The 11,098-nt window shown below is 48.3% G+C and overlaps 1 protein-coding gene across 4 annotated transcripts in view; it reads left to right on the forward strand.

The window, feature by feature from the left end:
- col4a4 (collagen, type IV, alpha 4) overlaps positions 1 to 9,267 on the forward strand; it is a 43,503-nt gene extending 34,236 nt beyond the window's left edge. For 2 of the 4 annotated variants that reach the window (XM_029171233.3, XM_041073404.2), the window contains 8 exons: positions 338 to 466; positions 565 to 672; positions 753 to 908; positions 998 to 1,243; positions 1,438 to 1,554; positions 5,541 to 5,729; positions 6,159 to 6,442; positions 6,856 to 9,266. In XM_029171233.3, coding sequence (XP_029027066.1) covers positions 338 to 466; positions 565 to 672; positions 753 to 908; positions 998 to 1,243; positions 1,438 to 1,554; positions 5,541 to 5,729; positions 6,159 to 6,442; positions 6,856 to 7,092 — 1,466 coding nt within the window. In that variant the 3' untranslated portion in view covers positions 7,093 to 9,266. Of the gene's footprint in view, positions 1 to 337; positions 467 to 564; positions 673 to 752; positions 909 to 997; positions 1,244 to 1,437; positions 1,555 to 5,540; positions 5,730 to 6,158; positions 6,443 to 6,855 lie in introns of all 4 variants that reach the window. The other 2 variants (XM_029171234.3, XM_029171231.3) reach the window with 2 other exon arrangements.
- The last annotated feature ends 1,831 nt before the right edge of the window (positions 9,268 to 11,098 follow it).

Consider the following 11,098-nt stretch of genomic DNA (forward strand, 5'->3'; position numbering starts at 1 on the left):
GGTACAATGTGTCTGCTCATTGCGTCAGAAGGTCCAAATTACCAGATTACCTCAAAAAATTGACATCCAGATGCCAAAGGCCTGCGATTGCTGCAAATTGAGGATTACTTGACGAGAGCAACATTTGAGAATAAAAAAAATTTTTTTTTTTCAAATACAGATCATTATTTTTAACCTTTTCAATGAGACTATATTTTCCATTCATTTTATAACTCATGCTGGTAAATAAAAGTGTGACTTTTAATGTAAAACATAAAGTTGTCTGGGTGACCCCAAACTTTTGAACGGTAGTGTATATTCTCACAAGGAGAACATTTTTTTCTAAATGTCTGCCTAGGTCTCAGTACAGCAGGACCTCAAGGTTCCAAAGGACTTCCAGGAAACAAGGGTCCTCCAGGTCACCCAGGTCCCTGTGGTCCATCACAACCTGGACCACCCGGACTCAAAGGTCCCCCAGGACTTACAGGTCTGTACCAATCACAAGCAGTGATGCAAATATCAAAGCTTACATGTATAATTAGAAATGTAGTTCTTGGTTGATAATGTTTCTGTGTGCTTATGCAGGACCTCCAGGTGATGATGGGCTTACAGGTAAACAAGGACTAGAATGTAAAGGTTTAATTCCAGGTCCACCTGGAGATCCTGGTTTTGCTGGACCAGATGGAGACGTAGGTGAGTGCTCAATATCAGGTTTCTAAACTTGACTATGTAAATTCCATTGGTTGACTTCTTACCAGAGTATGGTGTTTCAGGTTGTCCTGGTGATGTAGGTAACCCAGGTCCAAACCCACCAATACCTGGGGATGTTGGGGACAATGGGAACCAGGGGTGCACAGGGCCAGCAGGCTTAAGGGGGCCGCCAGGGATCAAAGGCCTGCAAGGCATTGCTGGAGATTTTGGAGTAAAAGGTCTAAGAGATAAAAGATGTAGATGAGCCATGATGTGCAGCCTCAAGGTCTCAAGATCTATGTTTTTATTTCTATGAATCTGAGATCAGGTATGAAAGGGTCACCAGGTTTGATGGGAATACCCGGTCATCAAGGCTCCAGAGGTTGCCCTGGTTCCAGTGGACTTCCAGGACCAAAGGGATGTGATGGACCCGTGGGCCCAAAGGGAGACAGAGGAAATGTTCTGGTACCCATTATCCCTGATGTCCCACAGAGCCCCCAAGGTCTCCCTGGCCCTCCTGGTCCACCTGGAGCAACTGGCCTTGTGGGAGAAATTGGCCTAAATGGATTGAAAGGTCAGAACGAGTTGAGGACAATGTCCAGCTTTGGGTCAGGTTCTGTTATCAAAGTAAATTCCAGAAGCAGCTAAGCTTAAACTTGTTTGACTCTAAGGAGCAACAGAAGATTAATAGTGAAAGCTACTAATGTACATTTATTAATATCTTTTTTACTCTAGGAGTGGCATATTGACATGATCAATTTGTTTCAGGTGCAAAGGGGGACAGTGGCGTTTTAGGCCTAGAAGGTCCTGTTGGGCCCCGAGGTCCACCTGGAGACCAAGGAAAGCCAGGCTGTTCAGGGGAAAGAGGATTAGACGGAGAAAAAGGTACACCTGTCTTTGTCCACCTCCCAGACCGTCAACAATATGATATTGGAAAGTAAAATCACCCGCCCGGTATGGCGCAGCCGGGGCCCCACCCTGGAGCCAGGCCCGGGGTTGGGGCTCGTATGCGAGCGCCTGGTGGCCGGGCCTATTCCCACGGGGCCCGGCCGGGCACAGCCCGAAAGAGCGACATGGGGCCGTCCTCAGTGGACCCACCATCCGCGGAGGAACCGTAGGGGCCGTGCAGAGTGGATTGGGCGGCAGGTCGAAGGCGGGAGCCTGGGCGCCCCAATCCTGGATAACCAATCTGGTTATTGGGACATGGAATGTCACGTCACTGGGGGGGAAAGGAGCCTGAGCTTGTGAGGAGGTCGAGCGGTACCCGGCTAGAAATAGTCTGTCCTCACCTCCACACACAGGCCTGGCTCTGGAACCCAAACTCCTTGAGAGGGGCTGGACCTTTTCTACTCTGGAGTTGCCTGCGGTGAGAGCGCGGGCTGGTGTGGGCTTGCTCATAGCCTCCCCAGCTTAGTCGCCATGTTGTTGGATTTTTCCCCGGTGAGACGAGAGGGATCGCTTCCCCTGCGCCTTCTGGGTGGGGGATAGGTCACTCACCGTCATTTGTAGCTTACAGGGCCGAAGGGCAGTGTGGAGTACCCCGGCCTTCTTGGGGTCCCTGGAGGAGTGTTGGAAAGCGCTCCAACTGGGACCAACCATCGTTCTTCTGGGAGATTTCAATGCCCACGTAGGTAACGACAGTGATACCTGGAGAGGCGTGATTGGGAGGAACGGCCTCCCTGATCTGAACCCGAATGGTGTTATGTTATTGGACTTCTGTGCTAGGCACAGTTTGGCCATAACTAACACCATGTTCGACATAAGGGTGTCCATCGGTGGCACGTGGCACCAGGACACCCTAGGCCGAGGTCGATGATAGACTTTGTAGTCGTTTCAACCTGACCTTCGGCCTATGTTTTGGACACTCGGGTGAAGAGAGGGGCTGAGCTGTCAACTGATCACCACCTGGTGGTGAGTAGGATCCGCTGGCAGAGAAGGAGGCTGGAACGACTTGGCAGGCCCAAACGTATTGTGAGGGTCTGTTGGGAACGGCCTGGCTGAACCCTCTGTCTACGGACCTTTAAACTCACACCTCCGGGAGAGCTTCGACCAGATCCGAGGGAGGTTGGGAGACCATAGAGTCCGAGTGGGACCAAAATAGTTCTCGCGTCTCCATTGTCAACCGCGGCCGTTCGGGAGCTGTGGACGCAGAGGGTCTCCGGTGCCTGTCGTGGTGGTAATCCCCGAACCCGGTGGTGGGACGCCGGAGGTAAGGGACGCCATCAAGCTGAAGAAGGAGTCCTACCAGGTATGGTTGACCTGTAGGACTCCTGAGGCAGCTGATGGGTACCGGCAGGCCAAGCGTGCTGCAGCCTGTGCCGTTGCGGAGGCAAAAACTCGGTGCTTGGGAGGAGTTCGGGGAGGCCATGGAGGAGGACTTATCGCTCGGCCTTAAAGAGATTCTGGCAAACCGTCCGGCGCCTCAGGAGGGGTGAAGCAGTTCTTTACCAACTCTGTTTTCAGTGGAGGTGGGAGCTGTTGACCTCAACTGGGGATGTTATCGGACGGTGGAAGGAGTACTTTGAGGATCTCCTCAACCCCTCCGACATGCCTTCTGCTGAGGAAGCAGAGGCAGGGGACTCAGAGGCGGACTCGCCCATCACCCAGGCTGAGGTCACCGAGGTAGTTAGTAAGCTCCTCGGTGGCAGAGCAGCGGGGGTGGATGAGATCCGTCCTGAGTACCTCAAGTCTCTGGATGTTGTGGGGCTGTCTTGGGTGACACGCCTCTGCAACATCGCGTGGAGGAGGGGGACAGTTCCTCTGGACTGGACAACCGGGGTGGTTGTCCCTCTTTACAAAAAGGGGGACAGGAGAGTGTGTTCCAACTATAGGGGGATCACACTTCTCAGCCTCCCTGGGAAAGTCTATGCCAGGGTACTGGAGAGGAGAATTCGGCCGATAGTCGACCTCGGATACAGGAGGAACAATGTGGTTTTCGGCCTGGTCGTGGAACGCTGGACCAGCTTTATACCCTCAGCAGGGTGCTTGAGGGTTTGTGGGAGTTTGCCCAACCAGTCTACATGTGCTTTGTGGATCTGGAGAAGGCATTCGACCGCGTCCCTCGTGACATCCTGTGGGGGGTGCTCCGGGAGTATGGAGTCCAGGGCCCTTTGCTAAGGGCTGTTCGGTCTCTGTACAACCGGAGCAGGAGCTTGGTTCGCATTGCCAGCAATAAGTCAGACCTGTTCCCGGTGCATGTTGGACTTCGGCAGGGCTGCCCTTTGTCACCGGTTCTGTTCATTATTTTTATGGACAGAATTTCTAGGCGCAGCCAGGGGCCGGAGGGGGTCTGGTTTGGGGACCACAGGATTGCATCTCTGCTTTTTGCAGATGATGTTGTCCTGTTGGCTTCATCAGGCCAGGACCTCCAGCGTGCGCTGGTGCGGTTTGCAGCTGAGTGTGAAGCGGCTGGGATGAGAATCAGTTCCTCCAAATCTGAGGCCATGGTTCTCGACCGGAAAAGGTGGTTTGCTCTCTCACAGGTTGGGAGAAGAGTTCCTGCCTCAAGTGGAGGAGTTTAAGTATCTTGGGTCTTGTTCACGAGTGAGAGGGAAGGAGGGAGCGTTTGAGTTTGACAGACGGATCGGTGCGGCGCTGCCAGTAATGCGGTGTATCGGTCTGTCGTGGTGAAGAGGGAGCTGAGCCGAAAGGGCAAAGCTCTCAATTTACCGGTCAATCTACGTTCCTAGCCCTCACCTATGGTCATGAGCTTTGGGTCATGACCGAAAGAGGGCAAGGTCACGGATACAAGCGGCTGAAATGAGCTTACTCCGCCGGGTGGCTGGGCGCATCCCTTAGAGATAAGGTGAGGAGCTCTCTCACCCGGGAGGAGCTCGGAGTAGAGTTCGCTGCTCCTCCACATCGAGAGGAGCCAGCTGAGGTGGCTCGTGCATCTAGTTCGGATGCCTCCTGGACGCCTCCCTGGGGAGGTGTTCCGGGCATGTCCCACCGGTAGGAGGCCCCGAGGAAGACCTAGGACTCGCTGGAGAGACTACGTCTCTCGGCTGGCCTGGGAACGTCTTGGGGTCCCACCGGAAGAGCTGGAGGAAGTGTCCGGGGAGAGGGAAGTCTGGAACTCTCTGCTTAGACTGCTGCCCCCGCGACCCGGCCCCGGATAAGCGGATGAAAATGGATGGATGGATGGAAAGTAAAATCAAGGCTTTTGATTCCACCAGACACCAAAAGGAGTCAGGTGTTCTTGTGTATTCACTAGGTATCAGCTGAAGGTGTGTGATGCATCATATATGCTGCTTTGGTTGTTCTGCATAAACTGCTTATCTTAATTAATAATACTGTAAGGTTTGATTTGTGTAATTATATAGTTACATTAAGCTAGTACACATAGGTTTTCCATAAAAGTCACTGTAGAAAAATGCCACATGCTTTTTTACAAAATATTATACTCTTTAATTACAATATTATACTGTATATTTACTCCAGATATCTTAACTGTATACTGTGTAAAGAAGTGTCATTAGAGGCCTCGGTATTATAATAATAACAAGTTACTTAATTATGTGTTTGCCACCTTTTGCCCCTTTTCTTAAAACATCACTTTTGCAGTAAATCAGTCTGGCATTTAGTGAATATCACGAAAGTGTCACGTGGCCCATTCAGGGACCTTGAACTTATGGCTAAGTGCAGACTGGACCTCTTCTCTGATCCTGTATATCTGAATCACATACTTACTTATTTGTAGGTTAGATGTATAGAAAAGAGGTTTATAAACAAATGAAGAAAAGGCAAACAGATACACATAAGAATGTGAACCAGCGCATTAGCTTAGGAGCCTCTAAACCACCATATGAGGCCTTAGTCTAGGAAGGCCACCAGTCACACTGCACCAGCTGTTTATGCCGTTTGTCCCTCAGGTGATCCTGGTCCAAGGGGGGACCCGGGGCCTCCTGGAGACGCCAGGAACGTGAACTCTGGCTTCCTGTTAGTTAAGCATAGCCAGTCAATGGATGTTCCCACTTGTCCACAACGCATGAAAGAGCTTTGGACTGGATACAGTCTGCTGTACCTAGAGGGTCAGGAGAAGGCTCACACTCAAGACCTGGGTATTTCCACAAACCTATAATTACACATCCTTAGTTTTTACACTGTTGAACTCAAACAAGTCCTGATCTTTCAAAAGAGCAGAGGAAAGCTCAAAAAGTCCTGATCTGACAGCAGAGTAGCGTGTCTAGTACACAGATAGACTACACTGTTTACAAGTGGTGATACAGTATATCTAAAACACAGATGACCTACAGCCTGTACCATGCCTGCAAGTTTTCCCAGTGTGGACTCTAGGTCCAGTCCGATGAGGCGAACACATGCACAACATCCTCAGCTACACCTTTAGATTCTCTACAAACCAAACACCTCAATGATTATTTTATAAGAACTGAGCCAAACTGAACAAACTGGTTTAGTAAACTGTAATTCTAAGCCGTGAACAGTTACATAAAGAGACTAAAACATTAATATTTGTACCAACATTTCAGGTCAGGCGGGGTCATGTATGCCCGTTTTCTCCACCATGCCATTCGCCTCATGTAACATGGGGGCCTGCTCTTACGCCAGTCGGAACGATAAATCCTATTGGCTGTCGACCACGGCGGCGGTTCCCAGTATACCTGTAGGTGGCGCCTCCATCAGAGAGCACATCAGCCGCTGTGTGGTGTGTGAGGCCCCATCTTCACCTGTTGCGCTTCACAGTCAGACGTCCAAGCAGCCTGACTGCCCCCCCCAGTGGACGAGTCTATGGACCGGGTTCTCCTTCCTCATGGTGGGTACTGCTCACACGCGTGTGAACTAACAGTGCTTCCCACAGTATTGACTTTAGGTTGTAAAGTGACTCTACATAAATAAAGTGTCTAACTCACACACTGACTTTAAGAAAAAACGCAGCCCCCACATTTTTATTAAATGGTGTCTCAGTTGGTAGAGCGTTTGCTTGGGAAGCAAAAGGTCCCAGGTTCAAAGGCCACCAGAGCACCAAGTGTGAGTGTGTTCTTGAGTAAGACAGTCCTCGCCCTGTGGCTGCCCACTGCTCCCCTCGTACCATCAGGGGATGGGTAAGATTGCAGAGAATAATTTCCGCAACGTGGGATCAATAAAGTTCAATTATTGATTATCATGAACGTGGTGGCTGAAATCCTCATATTCACACTTGTGATGCTGTTTCCTGTGATGTTGCAGCACACAGGTGCAGGTGATGAGGGTGGAGGCCAGTCGCTGACATCATCAGGGAGCTGTTTGACAGACTTCAGGGCCCAGCCCTTTGTCGAGTGTCAGGGGCCCAGAGGAACCTGCCACTACTTCGCCAACATTTACAGTTTCTGGCTGACCAGCTCCAACAGCTTCTCCACCACACTAAAGGAGGAGTGGCAGCAGAGGGACAACATCGGGAGGTGTAACGTCTGCATGAGGGAGTGAGGACGATAACGGGAGGAGGAGGGGCATCGCCTACGTGACCTGAGGAACCGAGCACAAGCTTCTCCATCTGCATGTAGGAGTGAAGAGAGACCCTCAAGCTCCTCCAAAGGTGTCGTACCGGGACTGAGGGGGGTCTTCACCTCTTTGGGACAGACAGGACCACACTCTTTGTTTGTCTCAAGGTAACACTGCTGATCAGACCAGACCACACATGTCCAACTAGTCTCACACCTGAACTACAGCATTTTTATAAGACAAGGGCGGGAGAAAACATGTTTTGTAGCAGCTGGCCTATAATAAAAGAAAAATGTAAAAAGATTCACTATAAACATTCCATTACCAAATTATTCACGTCCTGTCTCTGATTCCATATGTTTGAACTTAAACACGATACTATGATTAATTTACCAAAAACCTGTCCCTCATCACAGATTGTGTTTTAACCCATTACTGCATAGAATGCGTGGTCTGATTTGTTCCACTGAGAGGCAGTGTCAGCATGTCAGTGTTTTGGTAATAATTATGGAAAGAACTGTGAGAAACTGTGAATATTGAAAGTGAATCCTTGTAAAGTCATTCTGTACCCACATGTTTGGAGCTTCTCCCTCAGCTCCGCCAAACCTTCTTTTGTTTTTTAAAAGCTTTAACAGTTTCAGTGTTAAAACAATAATTAGATGTTAAAGAGATGACTAGTGAGTGAGTGAGTCCAGCATCTAAGTGACAGGACACGCAGGCGCTCAACCGCCACCAGAAGAAACCAGAACAGAACCACAGCAAGAATTTGAGCTTTTATTTCCAAATTTAATCATTTACAGCATCATCCTGACCTGTTTGTTGATATTATGAATCTGCATTTTATAAATACAGTTCACTCGATAGTTTCATATAAAACTGTAATGAAAAACATATATTATTTACTACGGAACCCCTGAAGAGAAATGTTGATCAATTTTTGTTTTGTTTCTTTAAGGGGATGGCAATTTTTTCTGCAAAACTATTCTGTGCACATTCAAAGAAAGCAATTTTGTTAGATGAATTTTAATGTAACCTAGAATTGAATATAGGGACTCGGGCTAGTCGTCACCTATGTATCACTGTGCCACTGCGTGCCTTTAAGACCAGCGGTCACTACAGTATATACCAAAGAAAAAACGGTATCACTAGACAAGGTTCTGACAACATTACATCATGTTAATGGTAACTGTAACTACTGACAGCAATTGTTGTACAGTGGCACTGATATTAACATTCATATAGGAACATAATGCAAATGCATGATAGATACGTCAGAGAACCCATCTCATTCTCTGATTTACAACATTGCTTCCCACAACAAGAAAGTTTACATGCTCATGAGAAATTAAAGAAGTAGTTGCCCTTTAGTGGGTCCGTAATTTAATAATTGGACAGAATGACTAGATTTAAATAAATTCAATAACCAAGTGTTTAGTTACGGCTTCAGGCTTTGTGGTTCGGGGTCTGGTTCTCTATTCTCTCTCTGGGATTTGTAAATATGTTTGAATGCAACCGTTTTATATTTTTACTGTAAATGTCATCAGAGTATTTATTTAGCCTGAAGTTGGTGCTATTTGATTTTGGACAGTGAAGCCCTGATCTTCTCAGCCTCCTCTAAAATGATCTGATGTCATGACATTTACTTCAGCAAACCTTATTAATATATTTATACATTACTTCTACAAGGAGTTGATTGGGAAAAGTTGATTTAGCTACAGATCCTTTCAGAGGACTGATTTAAGGCTAACACCATGTTTCAGTTTTAAGGCCTTTTTTATCAGTTAATCCTGTTTAAATCAAGACTGTATATCAGGTTCAGAACAAAAAAAAAGGAAGAAGTAAAGAGAATTAAAGAGAGTCTCCGTTACATGAGAAGGCTGACGAGGTGGAGAAGGGCATGTCACCATGTCATTGTCTGCTGTATTTAAAATATCTGTGATGTTTAATCTCTGTAGGTGGAAACTTCTCACTAACACTTGTAAAACATTGTACCCTGTGGCTGGACAATCCTTCAATAAATCACATCAGACTTTCACTGAGTCGTCATTCAATGACATCTTGGATTTTTTCTAAACAAAGTTTAATATTTTATAAAGTTAGCCTGAGTTCAATCAGAACACACTAGATGTGGAATGTACAACAATGTGCCAATGCACCATAAAAGCCAAGGAGTGCGCTGCTGTGAGGGGTACAGTATCAGACCACGAGGGTTGTTCCAGGACCAATTCATTAAAGGGCCTAACGCCTGTCTACGAGCAGAGAACCCCAGCAGCCAGGAAACCCATGCACCTTCAGGTCCAGGAGGGCAGGAACAAGAAGAGAGCTTTTGTCTCAGGGGACAGAGAGGAGCAGCGCAGAGTTCAGCACAAACTCAAGTACAAGATCAGGCAGGTCAAGAAAAACTACAGGGAGAAGCTGGAGGAGAAGTTAGCACAGAACCACGTCAGAGATGTGTGGAAGGGCCTGAAGACCGCTTCTGGCCACGGACAGAACAGAGGCTCAGGATCAGCTGATGGACCTGGACCTGGACCTGGACAATGATCTGAAACTGTTCTTCAACAGGTTTGACTCCAGCCCTCCTCCACTTCACACGTCTCCAGTCCAGCAGTGGCACTGCTAAACAGCGATGAGGACAACGTGTGGAAACTCTCTGGGTAAATAACATGGACGGCAGCATGAGTGGTGCGGTGACAACGGCCCAGCAGCGAGTGAACGGCTGCAGGAGTCTTCAAGGGGAAGCACAGGTGTGGTGAAATGCACTGGTTGCACAGGCAGTGGGCGTGGTCCAAGACAGGGGGCGTGGCCTGGTGAGGGAGAAGGTGTGGTCCAGAGCAGGAGGAACACAGAGAACCTGACGGGAGTCAGGGATGACGTCACGCAGCCTGGTCCCCGTAAAAACACATCAAACTGCACTCAGCAAAGATGGTCTCCTCTCACTAGAGCCGTCAGTTCGTCCATTTTATTATCCAGGGACCTCACGTTGCCCATAATCAGCGAAGGGAGACGCGGCTTGAATCCTCTCTCCATCTCTTTGCCTCCTCTGCATCCCCTCGTGTTCCTCAGTATTTCTTCGGGGAAGCTTGACGTTTCTGGCGGAGTCAGGTATTTTGCTGCTGAACTTAGTGAGATCAGCTGATTCCGGGTGTAAGCAACGTTCGCTGCTCTTGTGCACCAGCTTTACCGATGAGGGAAAGTATGTGTCACGATCTGGGTTTTGTGTCTAGTTGTTTCCTGTTTTATTTTGGTAGTCTCCTGGTTTCTGTTTCTGCTCGAGCTTACTTCCGGTTTTTGTCTTGTCACAGCTGTCCCTGCTTCACCTGGTCTTTATCCACACCTGCACTTTATCAATAATCAAGCCACTTTGTATTTAACCACCACCTGTGTCCTTAGTTCTCCGCCAGATTGTTGTTTGTGTGTACCCGTCATAGCTCCCAGTTTCTTTGATTCTGTCCGGCCGTGTTTTACGTACCTTGTTTCTGGACTGCTGATTCTGAGCCTGCCTTATCCCTGCCTGTTCTGTCTGCCTTGGTGTTGTACCCGCCTGTTACCAACCTTGCCTGCCCGACCACGATTCAACGCCTGATGTATGGTATTGTACTCACCTCTCGGATATGATCTGTGCCTGCTCCTGACTACGCCTCTGCCTGATCCCATTTAACCTGTTTGATCGCCTGTGTATGACCCTGCCTGGACTTTACTCCGCATATTGGAATAAACTACACTCCTTAACGCCAGAAAACCTTGTATTGTGCTGTGCATGTGGGTCCTCATCCGAACGAACCCTGACAGTATGAATCCAATCGAAAAAATGAACAAAAAAAACTCTCTCGAGCAACATCATCAGAGAGGGTGCACTTTAAATACTAGTTTTTACGCCAGATGCACTTCCTGACTCAACTCTTCTCTGAGGGGATTGAACCATCACACTGACCACTGCGTCACAGCCACATTAAACACTAAGACTAATTAAAGAAAATCACAAGCAGCAGGT

The sequence above is a fragment of the Betta splendens genome, chromosome 13 (genome assembly GCF_900634795.4).
Source record: "Betta splendens chromosome 13, fBetSpl5.4, whole genome shotgun sequence".
Classification (NCBI taxonomy): Eukaryota; Metazoa; Chordata; class Actinopteri; order Anabantiformes; family Osphronemidae; genus Betta; species Betta splendens.